General features: G+C 47.0%; 2 protein-coding genes across 4 annotated transcripts; one reads left to right on the forward strand and one right to left on the reverse strand.

Moving 5' to 3' along the window:
- Positions 1-3,196: 3,196 nt before the first annotated feature.
- On the reverse strand, positions 3,197-5,071 carry LOC135387742 (uncharacterized). The gene has a single exon (XM_064616840.1). The coding sequence runs from the start codon at positions 5,069-5,071 to the stop codon at positions 3,197-3,199; it is 1,875 nt and encodes a 624-aa protein (XP_064472910.1).
- A 1,338-nt stretch (positions 5,072-6,409) lies between these two features.
- Positions 6,410-23,837, forward strand: LOC135388157 (uncharacterized). 3 transcript variants are annotated; one of them, XM_064617525.1, is made up of 16 exons: positions 6,410-6,651; positions 6,898-7,102; positions 7,701-7,767; positions 7,830-7,959; positions 8,970-9,134; positions 9,192-9,265; positions 9,325-9,378; positions 9,484-9,556; positions 13,769-13,860; positions 18,792-18,870; positions 19,265-19,356; positions 19,417-19,464; positions 19,970-20,030; positions 20,499-20,581; positions 22,273-22,332; positions 22,454-23,837. In XM_064617525.1, exons 1-16 carry the CDS (start codon positions 6,618-6,620, stop codon positions 23,396-23,398), a joined length of 2,262 nt encoding a protein of 753 aa, XP_064473595.1. In that variant the 5' UTR covers positions 6,410-6,617; the 3' UTR covers positions 23,399-23,837. The 3 variants fall into 3 exon arrangements, with proteins under 3 accessions (XP_064473595.1, XP_064473597.1, XP_064473596.1); XM_064617527.1 differs by having other exon boundaries at positions 13,799-13,860; XM_064617526.1 differs by having other exon boundaries at positions 6,901-7,102.
- Positions 23,838-23,924: the final 87 nt, after the last annotated feature.

The raw sequence follows: 23,924 nt of genomic DNA on the forward strand, positions 1-23,924 counted from the left end.
GAAAACGCGAGCGGCGTACTTTTTCTTCGGTGCGACACCCTAGCGGCTGGCGGAAGCGGGTGAGTTCACTGTTTCGGAGGGGTGGAAGCATGGGTGGAAAGGTGCGCTGTTAGCAACGCACAACGCGGTAGCTTGCACTTCCCAAGCACACCCAAGCGACACGCGCCGGAACTACAGCTGTGTGTCGCTAACAGCGCACTCTTGCCCCCCTCTGAAACAGTGAACTCATCCGCTTCCGCCAACCGCTAGGGTGTCGCGGTGTCGCACCCAGGAAAAAGTACGCAGCTCTCGTATTCCGTAAACTTTTGTCCCAACTCTCCTGCCCTTCCACTTTTTCCAGCCTTCTCCTGATAGCTCCATCACGGTTGCAACGCAAAGTTATCTGAAAGAAGAGAGAGAAGGGAAGGGGAAGGTGACCGTTTTCCTTGCATCTTGCATTATCTTGACGCAGTACTGAGCTTGGCCGTGCGCTCTTCGAAAGGACGGTTGTCACAATTGTGAATGTATTTTGTACTAGGATGAGGTAAATCCTGCATGCGCTCTCTTTCTGTAAGAACAAAAAGTAAACGAAGAAAACACAAAAACGCGAGGTTGACTTGGCAATAGACCTCTACCCGAGAAACGTCATCATGATTTGGAAGACAGACTGAAACCAAAACAAATCCGAAGGGGAGGGCTTGGTCCACGAGTGGGCACTTGTTCTCTGCCTCTCTTGAAAGAAAAGTAGGACCTAATGTCGCATTCCTTTCAGGGACTATCGCAATCTTCTCAAGGCCGCTCCTTCGGGCGCGACGTTTGCTTGGTAAAAAACGTGGTAAAGGGCGAAACGCATTGGACGTTTTCTCAGCGTCAAAACGTCGCGCGTACGCCATGGCCTTGCACACGCGGCGAAGAAACGTCACCGAGGCGACCACCCGAAACGCATGGGACGTGTACGGAGCGAGTGACGCACGCCACTGTTGCTATATGCAATCTCGACTGCCAGAACAGCTGCACACAGTTCAAGCCGTGGGATAGTGATTTCAGGTCGAGGTGCGAGTTTCGCTTTGCCCAGGACGAATCCGACGTGGCACGTACCCTGCGCGTCCACAACCTTAAGATAAGCGACGGCGGCAATTGCTTGCTGTGAAGCGTCAGAGAACACACCCAGTTCTCTGTATCTTGAACTGATGAGTGATGCCCCAACGAATGGCCGAGTCAGTTCTAGTCCTTCGAGTTCTCGTAGAGAACTCTTCCAGGCGTCCCATTCATTGCAAACGGGAAGAGGAGCGTCCCATACCTAGATAGTCCCTATCTTCCTCCTTGACCAACAAGCTGTAAAACATCTGTCGTATATCTGCCATGATGGCAATACGTTCCTTCCTGAATCGGAGCAGGACTCCCACAACGCTATTGGTTAAGTCCGGGCCGGTCAGTAGAACGTCGTTCAGGGAAACGCCCTTGTACTTCGCGCTGGAGTCAAACACGACTCGTATTTCTCCCCTTTTTCCCTGGGTGGTACACTCCGAACGATGGGAGATACCAACACTCTTCATCATCCTTCATCTCTGGAGCCATTTCTGCATGGCCGTCTTCCAGCATTCCTTGCATGAAGCTGAAGAAATGCTCTTTCATTTCAGGGTTCTTGTTCAGAGTCCGTCTGAGTGTAGCGAATCTCGAGGCAGCTTGCTCCTTGTTGTTGGGCAGCCGACGTCTCGGTGACCTAAAGGGTAGGGGTGCTATCCAGCTGTTGGTACCGTCCCTGGTGAACTCTTTGTCCATCAGCTGTACGAACTCGATGTCCTCCTGTAACGGAGCGAGTTTTTCGTCATCTCTTGTTGTCTGAAACACCTGATCTGTATGTACTACGGAATCCGTGACCCCGCGGCAGGGACCGTCGTTAAGGATAGGCTTCTCCTTCACGAGTAAGTGATTGTAGCACGGTCTGAAGATTGTCGGGCGTCCGTTGTCGAACACCTTTGTGAGATACGTGTGGACGCTCTCTGGTCGGCGTACCCGATTGATGCAGACGTCGCCTACAACGACCCAACCGAGGTCCAACTTCTGGGCATAGGGGGCGTCGAGGGGGCCGTTGCGTTGCTGGCGAACTTTATCCACCCGGAGGACGTCCCTCCCCAACAGAAGCAGAATCTGGGCGTTTGGCACCAAAGGCGGTAAGAAGCGTGCTATATCCCTGAGATGAGGATGTCGTAGTGCGACTTCTGGCGTCGGAATTTCGTCCCTGTTGTTGGGAATCTGACCACATTCGATAAGTGTAGGCAGATGTACTTGTGTGCTGCCGTCGGATGATTCAACCACGTAGCCACTTGCTCGGCGACCTGCAGTCGTGACCATTCCGGAGCAAGTCCGCAACGTATAAGGGAGCTCGGAGCCACGAATGCCGAACAACTCAAAGAACTCAGGTCTCGCGAGCGATTTGTTGCTTTGGTCGTCTAGAATTGTATACGCGGCAATTGCCGAAGAAGTGCGTCGGCTCGACCTGCTCGAGAGCGCATCTCAACACTCGGCCTCCTCGAAACGAACTACGTCCTCGCGACATTCTTCCCGCTCGCACAGGACAGTTCTTTCGGGAGAATCATCTGTTAGCGTCATCGCCGCCAAGGCCCGCGCCGACGCTGAAGCTGCCCACGCTCGCACAGCATACGCTGTCAGGGAGGCCGCTATGGAGGTTGAAAGGGCAAGAATCGAAGCCGACCTGAAGATCTTGCAACAAGAAAAGGAGGCTGCTGCAGCAGAGGCTCAGGCAAGGATTCTGGAAGCAGCAATATCAGAGCAGGACGATAAATGCGAAGACCTACGCTCACTGGTTGAAAAGAAAGCAGAGCGGACGAAGGAGTACGTGCTTCAACAGCCGTCCGCTTCGGCCCATTACAACGTCAGTGCTCCTTGTTTCTATCCTTCTGCACAGCAACACTCGCCGACAGCCGTCGAGAATGCCACCCCGGCCGCAGTGCCAAGAGGAATTAAACGAGCCAACGATAACGGCGTTACCGTGGATGACGTTGCACATGGTCGCCAACAGACCCACGACGGTTCGTTTGCGATGACAGACCTCGCCAAGTACCTCGTTCGAAGAGAACTCGTACATTCTGGGCTGACGAGGTTCGACGATCGGCCTGAGAACTACCGTGCTTGGAGGGCAACTTTTCTCAACGCCATCGCGAATCTGGACATATCGGCTACCGAAGAGCTTGATTTACTGCTCGCATATCTTCACCTCCACTCTGCGCACTCTTCCATCGGAGCTGCGAAATGTATTGGTGACGCGCCCCATGGGCCATTCATTTCGCACGGTGTCCCGGTTCCTGAGAAGCACGATGTCACCCGCGCGAACGTCCTGTTGCCTTCTCTGCCACTGCCGTCGACCATACAGCGTAGGGAGATATTCCTTACTCCATCGGCTCCAAAATGCGTTGGCCATGGATTGCACTTGTTTCCACTGCCTCCGGTAGATGTTCTCATGCTCGAACTCGCCAGCAGGTGGAGGAATGCCGCCCGTTTTCTGCGTGAGGATAGCGTTTGGGGTAAGAATGGTTGGATTCTCTGGGTCCGTCGACACCGAAGTCAGTGGTCTGCTATTGACGATGGATGCCACCTCTGCCAGAAGTGTGGTGAGCATATCGTGCGACAGTCGTGATGTGTCGGTGCCAAGGAGCATCGAATCCAGAATGCGCCGAGCAACTCCGATCATACGCTCCCAGGCACCACCCATGTGAGAGGCATGAGGGGGGTTGAATATCCATGTGCAACCCTGCTCATGGAGGTACCTGTCCACGTCACAGTCCCCGGGGGCAGCCGTGTTGATCTTCAGCTCCTTGCACGCACCGGTGAAGTTGGTACCGCAGTCAGACCTCAGCAGTTTGACGGGCCCTCTGATGGCGAAGAAACGCCGCAGGGCGTTAATGAATGAAGAAGTATCCATGGAGTCGATGACCTCGATGTGTACCGCTCTTACGCAGAGGCAGGTGAAAAGCACAGCCCATCTTTTGTTGTTGGAGAGTCCTCCCCTTGTCCTGCGTGCCCTCACCAGCCAGGGTCCAAAGACGTCGACGCCCACGTAGGTAAATGGAGGATCCGTGCGAAGCCTGTCTCGTGGCAAGTCGGCCATGATTTGCTGCTGAGGCTTGCCCCTCAGTTTGCGACATTTGATGCAGTTGTGGATGACGGATCCGACACATCTTTTGGCCCCAACAATCCATAGGCCAGCTGCTCTGATGGCACCTTCTGTGAAGTGGCGGCCTTGGTGTGCAACCCTTTCGTGATAATGTCGGACCAGCAACGTGGCGATGTGATGTCGAGGAGGTACGACAATTGGATGTCGTTCGTTTTGGCTCAGGGTTGAGTTCCGAAGCCGTCCGCCGATCCTGATGAGACCGTCCTCGTCCATGTAAGGGTCCAGCTTCCAAAGAGGGCTGTCCTTCGGTACCACACGTTCCATCTCAAGGCATCTGACCTCTCTCGGGAACACATCGCGTTGGACGTTTGCGATGATTAACTTCTCAGCTGTAGAAAGTTCTTCGTCCGTACGTGACCTGCCACAAAGATGCCAGTGTCTGCAAGGTTGGGACGTGGCATCACGCTGGGACTGGAACGAACGCGCAATGTGCTGCAGGTGCGCGATTGCCCTGACAAGCCTTGTCCAACTTGAGAATCGTTCGAACCTCTGAGAGCCAAGCCGCAGATGCAGTGATGCGTTGGTTGCGAATGTTGTGACAAGTGGACGGACCTCCTCGTCCCCCTCTGGATCCACAAGTTGGAAGGTGTCGCAAGCAGTCCCTGACATGGGGATGTCTATCGCACGCAGGAAGTCTGGGCCAGTTAGCCAGGTTGTTTCAGCGAGACGACCAGCAGAGACTGTTCTTGTGGCTACGTCGGCAGGGTTCTTCTCGCTGGGAACGTAGTTCCACTGATCAGGATGGCTTGACCTGCGTATGCGCTCAACTCTGTTGCTGACATACACGTAGAATCGTCTCGACTCGTTGCATATGTATCCCAGTACCACCCTACTGTCCGTGTAGAATTTTATGGCGTCGAGGCTGACGTCCAGTTCGTTGACGATGACGTCCGCCATCTCTACCGCAAGCACAGTTCCACAGAGTTCCAGTCTCGGGATCGTGTGCTCCCGTTTCGGTGCAAGTTTCGCCTTCCCGAGGACGAAGCCGACGTGAGTCTTGCCCGAAGGGTCTGTGCTTCTCAAGTAGGCCACTGGCAGCTCATACGCCACTTTGTCTGCCGCACGACGGCCATGGTTCTGTCTACTTCTCGGAAAACGCGTCCAGACGCGCGCGAATATCTGTAGTCGACAGATTCCGGCGTACGCCAACCGCGCGCGTTCAAAAACTGGTTTTTACGATGTCACACGCACGCCGACCGCGCGCGGGTCCTGAAAACGTCGGAAAAACGCTCCATGCGTTTAGCCCTTAAAAACGCCGCGGCCTTCGGGCGCGACGTTTTTCGCCCCTAGCTTGGAGCGTAGTTCAACTCTACGAAACTATAGTGGCGCTGTCGAACACTGACGTCATTTGTTTACAAACAGGGAGAGGTCTATTCGGCGTTCTCTTGAGAAAATCCAATTTCTCGCGAATAGACCTCTCCCTATTTGTAAACAAATGAAGTCATAGTGTTCGATAGCGCCACCAATTTGGTAGACTTGAACTACACTCGAAGCCAGGGGCGGACAAGGTCGCGCCCGGTCTTGAAGGGATTATGATGGTTCCTGAAAGGGACGCGACCTTCGGTCCTACTGTTCTCTGAATAGGAGGCAGCGAACTAGTGCCCATTCGTGGAACCCAACCCTCCCCTTTCGATTTGTTTCGGTTTCGATCTTTCTACCAACGTCATATTGTGACGTTTCATCGGGTAGAGCCATCCGGGAGAAGCACGGGATCGTGTTGCCTTTCGAAGGTGTTTATCCGCGGGCCGGCTGTGCCGTCTGGGGTTTTTCCTGGGTTTCCCTCAGATGTGTAGTAGGCGCATGCCGGCACAGTTCCCCTGAAGTCGGCCCATGGACGCAGCTATCCTCCCCCCGAGCGGATTCCGCTCGGTCTTCCACTTCACCCTTTCCTCTCCTCCTCTCCACCACCTTTCCCTTCCCGAGAAACCTGCCGCCTAATCAGGCAGGCAGACCTCTCGGGTTCCTCCCAACGACACTCCTCCTCCTCCTCCTCCTTCGAAGGTGTTCGAACTCCTAAACAAAAGTCTATCCAAAGCTGCTGCCTCGTTGAACGCACAGCAGACACACACGCATGGATACATGTACCGCTACCTACTGTTTTACTTGCTCTAGTTTTATCGAGATGAAAAACCATGCGAAAAATCACGTGAAAGCATTTGGCGACTTTTCGTCGAGTTCTAGTGGTTCTAGTTCTAGTGGCAACCCTGAGGAGAATCCAATCCAATCCGATATCAGGCTACGCTTTTGGCATAGCTTGTGGGGCTTGTGGAGTTCTTGAAGGATTGCTTCCTTCGACGCTATTTTACTAGAGAGAAACACAAAATATCTGCTGTTCTTGTGTTGTGTAGACACTTCGCTCAGAAGACCTCAATTTCCAGCCGTTTTGAGCCAAGAAGGCACAATCGTCGAGAATTTCGCCGCTTACTGTGATCTGTTTGGAAACATGGACGACGTAAAAGTGGAACTCACTGATGACGGTAACCGGCATTCCACATTTTTCGAGTACTTGTATATTATCTACTCGCAGAACACATGTGACGGGCTCCAGTTCACCGAAATCGCAGTGTGAAGGCCACCCGTGCTTGAGATTGAGCAGGCTTCGCGTACAATAGCTTCTCATTGGCCCTTGTCAGTCTTTCCTCTGTTCTGCGAACATTCACAGAACTGTTCAACAATTCGCAGTCGCTTGCTTAATCGTCTGACATATTTTTTTTTACCTCCAGCAGCTGCGATCACCGTGGAGGAAGAGTGTGGTGACTCCACAGCCGCTCCGGTCCCCGAGTCCGAGGCTGTCGAAGATGACGACGTTCTCCCTACGGCACCTTCCACCGATCAACTCGACGAAAAAACGTCGCCTGTCGTCGTAGACTTCACGGCTGACGATGAAGAGGCGGCAAGCTGGGAAAATGACGCGCCAGTTGTGGAAAGGTCGTGTTTCTTGTAGAGAAATTTTTGAAATTGAACAGGAACAAGGAGCGGTGTTACGAAGAGCCGCTGTTGCGGGCTTAATATTCGTTATTTCTGTTACAGGGCATAAATCATAATGCAAATGATACCCGCAAAAACGATCTGCATTTGTGTCTTTGAACATTTTTGAGCTCTGTATCTACAGGGTTTGTCGACTGACATGTCCCAAGGTTTTTAACAGGCTCGGCGCTCTACGCAAATTGAACCAGCTAGATGTTGTCATGTATCGTAGATGCAGGGATGTTTTCATTGCACCTAATTAATTCATCACATAAGACTCGGTCGAGTGTTTCTCAAGTTTGTCTACAACGTACAGTTGACACAGTGGCCCTTCAACCAATATTTTAATTAGGAAATTAGTGTTATCTAATTAATCAGTTAAGAGAATGAAAAAAAATGCCCATAACAATGATACAGCTGACTACTAAAATTTTTTTTAATCTGCTTTTTTTATTTTCCTGTGCTGAGTGAACACAAAAAAGTCATTAATCGTGTCCACTACCAAATGTATTGGCTCTATACGTCAGTCACGTGAGTAACATAATGGCATGTCCAACAGTGTCGAAACGGATGATGATAAAGGGGAAACGAAAGGTGATGGCACCCCAGCAGCTACGGATGAGGAGGTGAGGCTCTGTTTTAATTTCTCACCTGCCGCTAGTTTCACGTAGATGGGTGCACTGTGCAGGAGGTGTCGTTCGACTGCGAATTGTGCAAGGGAACTTTCAAAGGCCAAAATGAAGAAGCTCACGAGAAGACGGCTAAACACCAGAAGATGCTGACACGGTTGAAGAAGTACGGCACGACCGAAGTCACAGGTATGGGATGCATCCTTACTTGCTGCTTCACTTCCTTCTTGATACACTGTGGGATCCCATTGCATATGGCACCCGTTTCAAGATATGTGTGGAACGGTTTGATACACTCAGTTTTGACGACTCTCAAACTGCTAGTGGTCTGACAAATGTCTGAACAACGTTTATATAAATACCTCGCTGACAAATATGATTTCCAGGGCAACAGAACCTCAGATGGACCTCATTCTTATGTCCGTCAAACATTGAGCAGTCTTTGGCTCGGTTTCACCAACACCGACTAGCATCTGAACCGAGATCAATGGTCCCCTAACTTGAATTTGATGCTTAAGTCTTCTTTACTAAGGGGAGTTATTGTTACCGAAACATTCATCACGTCAGCAATTAAGCCGTGTAAAAAAACAATTGAGTGTTAATTTGATCTCGGTTCAAAGTTAACTACTGTTGGTGAAACCGGGCCTTTGTGGGTTGGAAAAAGACAGCTGTTTACAATAGGATCAACCTTTTCTAAAAACTTTTCTTGAGGTACAATGGTGGTAGAGTCCATGAGTGACGCACGTAAACTTGCTAATTTGTAGAGCTTAGCAGATCGGCACAAAGTGAATAGACTTAAGGTGTTTTTCTTATTGTATAATAATAAAATAAAAGTTAATTTTAAGCAATACTGCAAACTGAGCATATCTCGTTCCACTCTATCAAATCACGATAAAGCTCTTGCACCATACTCTTGTTCCGTTGATACATTCAACTACACATTTTTTTTCTACGTAATGGAGTGGAATAAGCTTCGAAGTTGTGTGCTGCGAAAGTGTCAGTGATTTTGTTCAAGACTTGGGAAAGTTAATTTGATTCACATCAGCTCACCTGTACATGAATTCTTGTGTTGGGTCTGTACTGGCCTGAATATGTCTACAGTATTGACAACAAAGAAATATGGCACGTTAATTTGCCACGACGTAGATTTTTCGTGTTCCTCAAGGTCATTGGCTGTAACGTCCACTTTGTTGTTGCAGCGGAGATGCACACAATTCACTGCCACATCTGCGGGACAATTTCAAACAGTCAAAACCAGCTGCAGATCCACAAGAAGGGAAACAAACACCGAACGCGTTGCCAGAACCTCGGCATCGACCCAGAACTCACTGAAGTGCCCGCCAATGTACCCGCCAAGCAAGCTGGTACGATTCTAGCATGTAGCTCTGTCCAGTGTCCGTAAATGTTGGCACGTATATTAGGTGGACAACCAGCCCTGAGTTTGACGTGCAACGTCTGTAAAGTGGTCGCTAGCTCCATTCATCAGCTGAATCAGGTAACGTGGAGCAGTGTTAGAATGGATAGCAACACTGCTGTGAAATTGTGTATTTGTAGCACTTAGCTGGCAAGAAGCACAAGGAGAAGATGCGCCTGCGTAACGGGGGACAGGTAGGTGCGAGACTGGTGTCACGTTTCGTGTTGTGACACTCCACCAACACAGTTGATGCCTTAGCTGTTTTGATATGCTTGTAAACAGCCAGTGTTTCATTTTAGGACACTATGCAGAAACAACCTCCAGGGAAGAAACTCGAGACGGAATTTGACGCATTTCAACGTGCTTGGAACGGTAATGTTGACCTCGAAGTTCATGCTGACGAACCGAATATTTTTACTGTGACAGTTGCCAAGAAATTTATTGGAGTATCGTGATAATGCTTGTCTCTCTAGATTCTAGATGTTATTTACCCTCAGTGACACATATATGTACATTAGCAGAGATGCCTTCGCTTTCATGCACAAATAAGTCACGTGCATTAACTGTGTGAGCCATAAACTCATTTGTGTCTTGTTGGGCAGGAACACTGTTCAATTGATCTATCCCAGGGCAAAGTGCATGGGTACTGAGATTAAAACAAAGGCACTCAACACTGTGGCTGATCTGACCACACAGAACTCATGCGCGATCTTCGTTTTAGACATTTTACGTAGGTCATTACGTAAACTTGACCGTATATGGAGAGTCATAACCGATTACTACATCATCATCATTACTACTACTTAGTTGAGTCTGAGCCACCACCTGCTAGATTATAATGGCCATGTCATAATCGGCAACCACTATGAGGAGCCCGTCCGCACAATCCGCTAGGAGGGCTATACATCGGCCCGCGAGATCTACATCGTGATTGGACAATGGAAATTTGAATTTGGAACGCGCAGAAGCAGACGTACGACTACCATAGCAGACGGCAGCAACGGCCTCTATGAAAACACATTGAGTGATGATGATAATCAACTTTAGAAACAAACATCTTTCGTTGGACATCCACCGCTTGTACAAAAATACTAAAGTAAGCTAAAGTACAAAGTATTGTAGAAATTGAGGGAGCAATTACTGGACCGATGAGTGGCGCCACCACAAGCCTTCAAGTGCGGGTCTGGGAAGGGGTGCCTGTCACATGGTCGCTACGATCTAGTAGGTTGTGGTCTGAGCACGACAAAATTTGGTAACTTCCAGGTTTCTCGGAGGACGAACTGCATTCGGAAGTACAGACGAAATGTTTTAGATGATGCATTTGACCAAAACAATCTGAGTTTTCAAGTTTCATAGAAGTCTGTTTCATTACTTGGGCACTTCAGTACCGACCCTGGCCTCGGAAGTGCCATAAGGATAGATTCCCTGGTAGATCTCTATGAGACCTTATACTGTTGTTATCAAATTTAGGGTGGTAAACCGCTCAAGAATGAGCCACATGCAGAATAAATCAATTAATGAATCAATGTCATGGCTTAACACATGACAGGCGTGCTACTATTCTAGAGATCTGCTGTTCTGAACCACATGAAGCAGACGTTGCTGAATTTGGCAGGCCAAAACTGAAATTCTTCCACAGCAGGCCACCTGTTGTTCACACAGTATAGATATATGCCAGCAAAAGAATAGCAGAAGTGATCAATGCTCACTTTTATTGCTTGCAATGCACTCATGTACTGTGCAAGTCTGGAAAGAGGCTGCATGTAAGATGTGAGGAGGATCGCCAAGCTCTGGCCTCTAGCTTTGTGTCTTGGCCTTTGGCTATGACAGAAAGTTTGGTGCATTGCACTGGCAGTCGCGGAGAAATCGGCAACAAATGGCCGTGCACAGCATCACCGGTCTGCTAAATTTGCTTCATTTGTTTCAGACATTAAGCAAGGCAGTATACTATACAGGGTGTCCCCCATAGAGTGATAAAAAATTCTAACTGGTGACGTACTCGCTGAAGGGTTGTAGGACTTTCGGCAGTTACCATCTGGAAACTTTTGCCACCATTTAGGAAGGCTTTGGACAATTTTGAATTGAGGGAAATTTATTTTCTTCATTCGAACTTCGAAAATTTGCCAAGCCAACATCACTTTTTTTTTTTTTTTTTCAGAAATATAAGGTTCTCCACGGATAACCGAAGACCCAACAAGAACTATGCACAGTATATAGCAACAGAAATAGTTTTAAAAAATTAGTAAAAGTGCTGCCTCAGTCGCACCTGCGTTATTGTCGCAAAAAAGTGCACAGGAAATGTGCGGCTAGAGGAGGAAGTGTCCCCGCCTTCATTTGTTTTGCTTTCTTTGTGATAAGATGGTCAACACCATCACCGAGTGCACAAGTGAGGTCGACGCCATCACCGAGGTCAAAGCGGGGAAAAGAAGGGTAAAACAAGAGGCGGGAACACTTTCTCCTCTCGCCGCACCTTCCGCACATGTTTTTTTGCGACAACCAAAGAGGCGGGGCTAAAGCATCACTTTTGCTAATTTTTTTTTTTTTTTACTATTTCTGTTGCTATACTGTGCATAGTTTTTGTTTGGTCTGCGGTTATCCGTGGAGGACTTCATAATTCTTTTAAGAAAAAGTAAGGTTCGCTTGGCAATTTCCAAAGTTCAATTGAAAAAATAAATTTCCCTCGATTGAAAATTGTTCAAAGCCTTCCTAAATGGCGTCAAAACTTTCCAGAAGGTAATTGCCGAAAGTCCCGAAACCCTCCAGCCAGTACGTAGCCCGTTAGAATTTTTTATCACTTTAGGTGAAACACCCTGTGTGTAGTAGATACATACGTTCCTTGAAGAGCAGCATAGCACACATTTCTGCAAGACGTTTCAACATGATAAGGACCTGCAACTCGTTGAATGAGTTTGCAGTGTGATACACACATTTCTAATAAGACAGTTAGTGCAAACAAGGGAAAGTGAAGATTTTATGTGGCAAGGACTTGCTGTGAGGAGTCAGTCTGATCTTGGGTTTTTTTGTTACATCGTGCTCACCCAGAGCACGTGCCTAGCATCATGGAAATTTGCACAAACAACAAACTGGCAAGACAATGATACTACATGCAATAATAGTGACAGCTCAAGGCATTGGACCACATGCATCACTGTTATGTGTAAATTTCCATGCATCATGAGCATGTGCAGAGTACATGAGCCAAAAATTACACACAACTTGTCTGCTGCCAGAATGTTGACTAAAAATTTTTTTTTTTTTCTATAAAAGGTTTCTTGTTTCTACATGGTGGATATGTACGTAAGGTATGGTCGCCAAGGAGACTGCAAGCAGATGGTGCTTTTGCTGTCAAATTGTATTGGAGCACCACGGCAGAATATGTTCATAAAAGAAACAGCTAGAACAAAACCTGTCTTCTGCCTGCATGCATTTCTGTGTCTAGTGCCCACTGCAGGCACATTTCAACACAGTGTGATGCATGAAAGTGGTTTTGAGGCACCTTGTTAGGTAGAGTCTTTCCTTTGAATGCCTCACTGAAGTCAAACAGAACAAAAAAAAAAAGAAAAAGCCAGCCAATTTTGAATGCATGCTATAAGCTATTTCTGTCGTCCCGAACTTCTCGCTACGCCAGTAGCAGACGACACCATAATGATGCATTTTTTGAAGTTGTTGTCTGCTTCGGTGTACAGCACAGTGTTAGATGCATAAGATTTGCATGTTCCATTATAGTAATTTAGTTATGCACATACTTCGCTATAACGTTTCATTGTGCATTTTACTTTTTGCATTATGTTGTTTTTTGCATTATGTTTACTTTTCATTATGCAAAAAGGGAGTCTGCTTGCGGAATCCAGCAACTGGAAGGTTGTTCACCACGTAAACAATTCACTATGTAGAAACAACTAGTTGCACTATCACATGGCCATTCCAATGATTACTGAAGCCAATGACCATTGAACATCTTGAGCACAATTGACAATACACAACTGCCGCACAGCTCGATCCAATGCTCCTTGAGAGGTTGACAGGCTACATGCCAAATGGCATTACAGGTGTTCACTGAACACTAGGCACTTTTCAAGTACCCTGGAGGACTGCCTCAATGGCATTTCATGAACCTCTACTGAATTGGGGAGCATTTAAGCCAGTGGTAATTGAACGTGGCTGTGTAGCAGCAACCAATGACAATTCAGTTCAATCGTCACTCATTTCAATGATCATTGAAATGCCTGTGTGACAGCAACGTAACATTTCTCAGTAAACATGCCACATGTTGTGAGTGTGCCTCAAAAGATGGCTATCCTGTTTCATGTTTGACGCTACAGGTACAAACCTACTTGAGCAGAGCGAGGAAGTTCAAGTCTCGTTTTGCGTGATTCTGTACTTGTCATGAGAAATGTGAACTATGCTGCGCATACTCACTACCTTACATTCCCACAGGGCATCGTAGTACTGACTAATAACTGTGCGTGTTTTTTACTCGACATACTGAGTTGGCACAGAAAGAGAAATTGTGACAACGCCCTCGCGGTGTTTCTGCAATTTCTCTCTCGTTGCACCCTTTCTTCTTTATCCGCTCTACGGTAGATAAAGAAAAAAGTTGGACTCATTCAACAGATGGCGCTGCACCGGGCCTCGCCTTGCAATCGGGGCCAACGAACCAGCAGAAGGCTGCCCAGGTAACGTTCCCTTCGTCTGTTTCAATGTAATAGCTGCCATGTCTAGTGTTGACTTGTTGAAACAGACCTTCCTGGCAACAATGAGTGTAAATCGGTGACTGTAAAGATGAAAGCTGTGGAGTGTGAATTCTTACAACACGGAGTGGTTCTCGAGGGAGCACTAAAGTGCACAAGTTTCTTCTCACAGTGCTGAAGATGCTTTCACATTGGCAGCAACAAAAAAGGAATGCGAACAGTTGCGTCGTTCATGATTTAAGTGCAGAGAAAACCGCAGTTGCTTTGCCTCTTCTCTCTTTATCGAGGGATGCAACAATGCTGGGGTGCCTCCCATTGCTCTCCTCAAACAATTTCTTGTGATGATTGGACACTGTATCCGCATCACAGTGTTGCACCTGTTGAGGAGGAGAGAAGATGGAAAGCGTAAATTGTGGTTTCCTTCACCCTTAAATCACGAACGACGTGACAGATGAATCCTGTTCCTTTTAGAACGCTGTCAAAGTAATGGCAGAATGATTAGTTCATTGCATCATTCGTGATTTAAGTGCAAAGGAAACCGCAGTTGCTTTGCCTCTTCTCTCTTTATCAAGGGATGCAACAATGCTGGGGGCCTCCCATTGCTCTCCTCAAACAATTTCTCGTGATGGTTGGACACCGTATCCGCATCATAGTGTTGCGCCTCTTGTGGAGGAGGAAAGATGGAAAGCATAAATTGCGATTTCCTTTACTCTTGAATCCTGAATGATGCAATGGATTAATCTCGTTTCTTTTGTTTTTCTGTCAAGGCAACTGCATCTTCCACTCTACGAGGGGGAAGTTTTGCACTTTAATGCCCTTTCACTGTCTAGTCGGTGAGAGACTTATCAGAACAAGACAGTCGGCACTCATTACCATTTTGATGTAGTTTCCATAACATCTGAGTTATTTACAAGCTCTTATGTCGTGGCACACCATGTCATGATTAAAGTTCTTCATTTTCGGGTTCAACCAGATTTTTTTCATGATACTTGCACCACGAACAGATTTTCTGAAATTCGGGTACCACCAGATTTCTACCGGCAGTCCCTGCGGTGCTCAAACCAGGGGTGTGCCACGGTAGGCCCCCAAAGTGGTGAATCGTAATAGCGGCCAAAACAGATCCAAGATGAGATCTGCATATCCTCCTTTTATAATACCGCCCTGGTGATCCTAACGATGAGCTTTCATGGAGCTTTCATGGAGCTTTCATAGAGCTTTCATAGAACTTTCATAGAACTTTCATAGAACTGGGACACTTGTGGAATTTTCCCGGTCATTCAGTGCTCCAGTTTCAGTTCTGGTGACCTGTTCCCACTAGTGCAAGTGCCACAGGGGGTCACAGAAGACAATAATGACACATAGATATGTAGCACCTAAGCTTCTGTACATTGGCAAAGTTTGTGTGTTGTAGCCACAGAACAATAAAAATTGTGGTTTCCGGACTCTGTCACAAGGGTGGCATGAATCATGCGACTTGGGTTTCACCCGGAAGTCCCCGTTGACATAGGAAATGAGGGGTAAGAACACCTGATTTCCACCAAATTTCTGTCTGAAAATCAACCCCCAAATTGCAAAAATAATAATACCCGAAGATGAAGAACCCTTGTTATGATCTGCTATGATTAGATAAAGATGTGGATGCGCACAGGTTACTTTCTGACAACCACATTTTATCTTTGTTCAGGCAACGGACGGGGCATATTAGTGCCCAACTCTTGATTCCTTGAGGTCATAGATTCATTTGCACCTCTCAGAGTTGAGCAGATGCTCATCTGGGCAACCCTGGTCCAATGTAACGTTGGCGCGTGCATCTTGGGAGGTCAGCCTGTCTTGTGATTCTGCAGGAAGCAGATGTGTCAGTATACACAACACCTTCTTGGTGTTTAGAGTGTAGTTCACCTTTGAATTCGTTATGCAGAGGTGCATTTGCATTTGGCATACGCAGACATTGTAAGCAGGCAAGCACAACCTCAAGGGTGCGCTTACTGTCTTTGTGAGGACATTTATTTGGTTTAAAGGGGTTGTGGCATTTGGTTGCATCACATTTTTGTGATTGCCTTTGTTTTGTGGATGCCATTTAATGATTGTCTCACCGATAGTCTGTGTTTCCACAAAAATATTGCAAAAATTCATGGATTAGGTCTTGCGTGCCATGTCACAGGCGTTTGGGTGTCGACATGCTCACTCCATGTTTGTCCCAGTGACCTCTTTCAAAGCAGACGGCACACTGTGAGCAAAAACAGTGCACGTGACATGGCACACATAGGGCTTCTTGGTGGAGCTGTCGTCTGCTAGAAATGCGTTTGATCACAAATACACATTGTGGTCATGTGACTGTCCAGATGCACAGCAGACCGTGTCTCCACACTGATTTCTAAATGCCACTGCTGAGAACTATGACCCGTTCTCTTGCAGCATGTGCAGTATAGCGGGACAACCAACGAGACATTTCTACTGATTGTAACTCCCACTGCATTCACCATTGTGAACGAATTGAAGTGCCACAACCTCTTTAACCCAAAAAGCACAATGGCCTGAATGCAATGGGGTATCTGGCCTTAACTGCCATAGCCTGTGGTGCCACACTTGACCCTGGAGCACTGGGTGGGCATGGAGCGACCTAGAAGGAGCACATACCCACCCACCACCCCTACGCCCTTGTATTTGCGGTACATTGTGCATGTTAACTTCGTAATGTGTTGCACAGATCCATGCTACTTCTCTGCATGGAATGTGCAGCCTGAGAGAACCTATTGCTCTCATTAAGTTGGGTGTACTCAAACTTCGAATTTGGCAGGCAACACCGGGACTCCCAGGTTGCTAGACTTTTGAAAGCAGCGTGTGAAAATATGCTGGGGTGTCTCACCTAACATGTTAAAAAGTTTTATTGAAAAGTTGGCATGTCTGAGGGTGACGACGTCCACGCTATTTACCTTGGCCAAAATGTTGTCGTTACATTTCATTTTATCAATTTTTGTTAGCAAGAAATTGAATTTTATGAATTTTATGAACTCTGACATTTGCCAAGTCAAACTAACCTTTTTTTCCACATGTTGGGCGTATCTCATTCTATTACAAAATATATTCCAAACTACAATAGCGACTGCTTTAAAAAAAGTGGTCAAAACCAGAGAGGGTCGAACTGAAACATTTTTCAGTTTGTTTCGGGTTCGGCCATAAAGGTTCAGTTCCGTTTCAGCTCCGGAGTTCACATATATCGGTTCAATTAACCGGTTCAGAGGCTGTAAACGGGTTCAGAACCGGGTAAAGGTTCTAATATGCTCAAAATTCGAGGTAGCCACTAAAAATAGTACAAGATTTCTTGGTTAAGGTTTCTATGCATTTATGCCTAGGCAGGCAGACCGCTTGAATCCCCACATCACCTCCCACCACACACCAACCCGACCCTGAACCGGTATCCCGAACCGGTAACCGAAGTTTTTTGATCGGTTCGGTTCCGGTTCGGTTCCGGTTCAGCTCCAAGATGGCACTAGTAACTATGGTTCAGTTCCGGCTAAAAATTACAGTTAATTCCAGTGTCAAAAATAACAAAGACGGTTAAGAGCATCAACTGTTTACTACATACACAGTAAAAACAAGACTTTCGTGCAGTAAGCTGCACTTCTTCAGGTTTGAGGACCTGTTACAAGTGGTGAAGCATGTATAAAAAAACAAGTCACATAGTACAAGAAAAAAGGGTGAGGGTGAAGAGAAATACAAACGCAATACAAAAATAAACAAAAGCAAAACGCAATCAATAGGAGGTGACTGGACAAGGTCAGTCAGACAGACATACAGACGGGTCAGAGTTGTACGTGGAGGAAACCAATAAACATCACATGAATAGGGACAGCAGCCAGTTGGCACAAAGAGCTTTAGAATGCGTACGGGGAATTTAATTCCAGTGTTTGGTTTCGGTTCCGGTTCGGTTCGGTGCTCCTGTCAAAACCACCATTTTGAGGCTTGCAAATTGTTGGTTGCGCTTGCATAACTGTCAAGAAGCAATGCGAGGAGGACATGGACCAGCCCTTTAATTTTTCCTTTCCTACGCCTCTGCTGGTAACAGAAACAAGTTTACAATGCAGAGTTATCGAAAACAGAAGTGAGAAAGAAACAGGAAGAGGCGGGTCACTGTTTCCTTCTGCCGCATCATGCATTAGCTCTGCGGGGAACTGAGCTCGGTCAATTCAGAAAAGTCAATTTCTTTCGTCAAAAAATCGACAAAAGTGCTGGGAAGTCATGTCACAAGTTTGCACGGGAGAAATAGTGCTGATCCCAAAATTTTCAGACAGTTAGTTCCTTCTAATCAAATTTTTTAGTATGTTAGGTGAAACATCTCATATGTGCCTTGAATATTAAATATAGTATGCAGAATGTATTTTAGCTTTGTAGGGAATATAGCAAAAACTATAGCCACTGTTTGGTATTGAATGTTAACACTGTTGCTGTTATGTGGACTGCCATGGACATTTCCTAGTCAGTACTTCACTATCTAAAGCATCACAGTTGGGAGGCACATAACCAGTGCATGGCACAATGAAGGATTGACTAAATGCATTTTGTTTCTTTAAAGACAGATATTAAATATACAAATTGCCATTGCCGAAACCAGATTGAGACGGTCAGTTATCTGACATTTCTTAGTAAGATTGTTCCCTAAAATACCTTTCCGTTTGAAAATGTCAACTGGCAAAGTGGCCAGATGATAACGGGGACTGCCGCCCTGCAACGTTTCATATTGCTGGAGGTTCTGATGTCAAGCACTATAAAAAAATGGAGTATATTAACAAATACTTAAACCGGATCTGTAACCACTTATGAATGCCTTTAACTTTTAGAATGTTTATGAGCTGTAGGACTGAGGATCACAGCTTATAGTACACAGCACCATCATCACAATTGCCCTTTGGTAACAGGATGGAAGACCTGGAAACAAACGAGGACCCACTACAAACATTGCAGCTGAAGCACCTGCAGCCAAACGTCAAGCTCCAGGTGAGTTTTCATAGTCGAGGTGAGCATGGATAACATTGCCGGCATCCGCGTCTGCACCCATGTAACATCCGCGACTGCAGCCACGCTAATTGAAATAAGTGTGCCACACCTGTGTGGATATTGAATATATATGTATTATATTATGTATATATATATATGTGTATATATATATATTCCATGTGTAATGAAAACTGCATTGGAAAGCATCTACATCTCATATGTCACTGCACCCACTACCCCTCATTTTCACTAAAGTGAGCGGTGGATGCAGCACCTAGAAATACACATAATCGCTCTTTGTATTAATTACTCACATTAATGTGACTGGTGAACTGTTAACCACTCACATTACCGCTCGCCATTTCTCTAATTTATACCTTTCTGCACTCTGCAGGCACAGCGGGAGCGGAAGCATTGGGGGGAGTGGAGATGTTCCACTGCATGACCTGCGACATATTCCTCAACTCTCAATTTCAGATGAATGAGGTAGGACGCACAGCCACCGGATGTGTTACGGTTTCTTAAAATACTCCTCCTTTTTTGCAGCACATGAACGGAAAGGTTCACGCAGAAAAGGTTAAGAACCCGTCGAAGGTGAGCTGGGTGTGGGTTGGGGGAGACTTGGCCAACCCGCGCATCGAAAGGGGTCGGGACACATTCGTACATGTGGTTCATTACACCATGGACGCATTGGACTGCATGTAAAAAATACTGAGAACGAAAGAGTTATTCTTCTACTTAGTGAGGTACAAGTCCTCAAACCTACTCCCGAGGGAATTGCGGACGTCACACACCTCGGACTTGTATCCATCCCCATTGGCTGCAATGTCAGAGCCACATGATTTTCTTTATTCGCCCTTGCCCATTTTCTCCGCTTCGATTACCCTCTTTGCTACGAAGCTTTCAGTGCAGGTCCACATTGATAAAAAGAGCCGCCTGTTACGTTAATATGAGATGATGTGGGATGACCAGTCTCAACCCCTATAATGTATTTTGTTCACCAAAAGCCATAGGAAAAAGAGGCCTAGATGCTAATGCAGGAGGTATACGTACTGCTGCCTTATTCAGAGACATCCATTTTTTTGTTATATCTTGACAGAAGGTGTCTGCAGGCAGCCCTCAAGATGCAGCAGCAGGAGGAGATACAGGTGATACTACAGGTAATGCAGAATGATATGTTACCCGGAGATTCATAGTCTCTCGTCTAGCTGTCTGCAATTTTATATGTCGTAAGCTGTGTCGCATAAATCTGTTCCCATTCAACAATGGCATCATCCCAGTTCATCCCCCGTTCCCCACAAGAGCTTCCCGGACAGTATGCAAGAATATCTCTGTACAGCACTGTTCGTATGGTGTCAGTGTGATTGGTGGGGTCAGTGCTCATAGTATTACTACTAGGTTAAGATTTATACAGAGATGTGTTTTGCAAGTGTTAGAGATTCTTGAAAGATTACGCCTTGCTTTGACCATTAGGCGTGCAGCAGACTACTTTGCTGTATAGCAAAGCGCCATTGAAACTGTAGCCATATGTTGTAGATCTATTCCTAATTGGTTGGACGGACATGTCAGCATGCATTTCAGTGGTTATGCATGATTCTCTGATTTTTTTTTCCCTTCATATACTAAAGCCAAACCTGCGAAGAAACAAACTCAGCCACTTCTCTGTAAAGAATGCAAGCTGACGCTCAACTCTCAACAACAATACGACCAGGTGAGTTCCGTGTAGGACTGGACATGGTGGGTTTTTTAGAATTGATTTCATTTTATCTGTGTGTGTATTCATGAATAAGGCCCTCGGTTTTCCGCGATTCCGCGAAATTTCTCGGAATTCTGAACTAATCGCGGAATCCTTCGTTTGGCGCAGAATTGCAAGGAATCCCTTGTCTTTAGGGGTGTACGGATATTGGAGTTCTCGAATTTGGATCGAATGTCAGCCACTTGAAGTATTCGATTCGCGAATCGAATGCCCAATATTCGGGTTTCCGGGTGCTCGACTATTCGCCGCATACGAACAACACCTCCCAATAGTGGGCTTCACCTGACGCCTCCCTGCATGAGGTGAAGCCTGCGTTACGAAATTGTCCAAGCTGCAGGACAAACACAGACAGATTGTAGTCTAGCTTAAGATAACGTTAGCCCAAGAAGGTGTGGTGTCCCTCCCGTGTGCAGTTTGGTGGTTGCAGTGGGGGAATTTGATTTGATGTCTGGGCGGTTGCCTTCAGAAAGTTGGCTCTTAAATGATGCCTACAGCCCGGGAACAAAAAAGGGTGTCCTAAACATGTAACGTACCCAGGGCATGTATTGTAAACCCCTTCCTATAAACTCAGTAGATGCTGAAAGATCTTTCAACAGGTATAAAATGACTGCAGGTAACAGACCACATCAGAGGAGAACACAAGATATCATGTATGTAATGCTGAGCCACAACAGTGCTTTGAATCTGTAATTTTATAAACTAGTTTTTGTTCCCACATTATCCAAGAAAATAAAGTGTTCCTGTTTCAAGCGACCGTCGACTGCTCGCTGCGGAAAATCGTGGAATTTACGAGCCGGTACCGCAGAATCTTGAATTTACTGTGGCAGAAAACCGAGGGCCCTATACATGAATGTCGAAGGTCTAACAAAAAGCAGCCTTACTAAGGCCATAAAGGTTCATAAAGGGTGCGTTCGGAAATAGGGCTCGACTGACCCGAGAGTCGAAAGAGTCAACTCTAGGTGGGCAAAAAATGCAGAGGTACGGCTCTCGCGACATCACGACCCTCGTTCTAAAATTGAAGAGGTCATCAATAGAGCTGCTCGAGAGTCGATTCTCGGCGACTCTCCCCTTGATGAGGGTCGTTGAAGTCGGTGACGTTAGATGTCGTCTGCTTCACAACACCGCGCAAAAGCAGACGACATCTTTGAGCGCTTGAGCTGAAGCATTATTGCTTTTCAGTCATGGAAAATCAAATATACATGTACACATATTGCGATGTGATGTTTCCTTCGATGACAGACGCAACACTACTCCGCCCCTCGGGTCGGTCGAGTCGTTTTTCCTAACGCACACAAAATTAGCTTTTGGTTGGTTACATGTCTCGATCACTATGGCCCGGATTCACCAATGCTGGTTGACTTAGAACTGAAGTTAAGGGTTACTAAGGCTCGAAGTTAACTACTCAGTTCTTTTTTACGAATGTTAGTTGGGGACGTGTTGAATGTTTCAGTGACAATTACTCCGTTTAGTGAAGCACAGTTAAGCGTTAACTTCAAGTTGAGGGACCGTTGATCTCGGTTCGAATGTTTACTCGGCGTTGGTGAAACTGCATCTGCATCCACATTGTGCATGCCTACAGTGCATAAAGGGAACTAGAATACCTGCGATTATTACGGCCAGGTCTCATCGGGTCTGTTTTGTTTCAGCACATAAACAGTAAGAAGCACCAGATGCAGGTTGATCGCTTGGCACAACGTCGGCTTCAGGTTAGCGTCTTCCTGTACACCGCTTTGTTTGCGCAGTGCTGTAGTAGCATGCGCACAAACGTCATTGCTTATCATGTTTCTGCTCGGCTTAGACGTGCCTTCATAGATGTGATTCTTTTAGCGTCAAAGAAATCCGGGTTACTTTGGATACAGCAGTCCGAACTTCGCACCACACATGCTCAATCCAGGCGGCGGACGTGGACGTGGTGGAATGGGAAGAGGGAACATGAGAGGAGGCTACATGGCAAGGGGTAACATGGGAGGAAGCTACATGGCAAGAGGCAACATGGCAAGAGGCAACATGGCAAGAGGCAACATTGCGAGAGGCAACATGGCGAGAGGCAGCATGGCGAGAGGCAGCATGGCGAGAGGCAACATGGCGAGAGGTGGCATGGCAAGAGGTGGCATGGGAGGAGGTATTATGGAAAGAGGGAACATGACAAGAGGGCTTCTGCCTACAAGGCCACGTCCACCCCGAGGGATGGGCATGGGAGATCAAGCATACTCCATGCCAATGCGACCACGTGGAGCTCCAGGATTCCCAAGATCGTCTGGGCTCCTTGACGCCGTGCAGCTACAGGGGCGACCCGCACCCATGAAACCCCACTCGCCCCTCATGGGGGGGAATCCATCGGGACGTTTCCAAGCCTCTCGGACGTACCAACCCGATCAGCCCCAGGAGTTCAACGAGCCCACATTTGAGCCACAAGACACGTACGAAGACGTGCACGACTCAGCAGCGTACGGCAACGCAGACGTCTACAGCAATGCAGACGACACCGGTTACCATAATGTAGAGGACGACTACCATGGTGATGGGTACCATGATGGTGAGGGCTACAGCGAACCCACTGACCATGGAGCGTACGACAGTAGTAGCCACGGGGAGATGTACGATACTGGAGGGCAGTTTGCACTGGGCGCTTCTGAGGAAAAATTTGAGGAAGGGTACGAGTACGAGGACTTTCCTGCGCAGTCTCGTCCCAGTGGTATCGAAAGGTACGGGGAACGCAGGAGCGACCTGAGGCGCACCGAGCATGACATGGCATGGGAGCCCTTCTACTAGGCTGTACCCGCAGTGTGCAGGTACCCGCATGTAGGTGTACCCGCATTGACTTTTCGTCTCACGAAAGCTGTTTTTAATGTCATCTTGTCCAAGTGGGCTGGAGCCGTAAAGTTTCCGTATTCAACCGACGCCCTTCTAGCAGAGTGCAAAGCATTCAGCGAACACGGCGACACTGAAATGATACTGCTGGTGATAAATCAAGATTGATTTTTACTTCATCACACACCCGAGAACATGTTTCATGAGACGCCTTGCAGTGGAACCGCATGTGAGAGGCATTTGAACATGCGTGTATCGAGCAGATATGGAAAGCACACACTCATGCTCTCAGAGTTTCGTTTCTAAACACTTGCGCGTGAAGTTTTACTCTGTGTGTCAAAGTTGAATGTAAGTGTTTGTATGCACTTTTTGAAAATACATCTGTGCACCATATGGTCAATGCTGTCTCGTGCAACATTTGGACAAATTTATTTTTAACATTTGGAACGTCTAAATTGCTGCTGCTTGCCAAGGTGGTACAGCATGG

This window comes from Ornithodoros turicata, chromosome 3, assembly GCF_037126465.1.
Source record: "Ornithodoros turicata isolate Travis chromosome 3, ASM3712646v1, whole genome shotgun sequence".
Classification (NCBI taxonomy): domain Eukaryota; kingdom Metazoa; phylum Arthropoda; class Arachnida; order Ixodida; family Argasidae; genus Ornithodoros; species Ornithodoros turicata.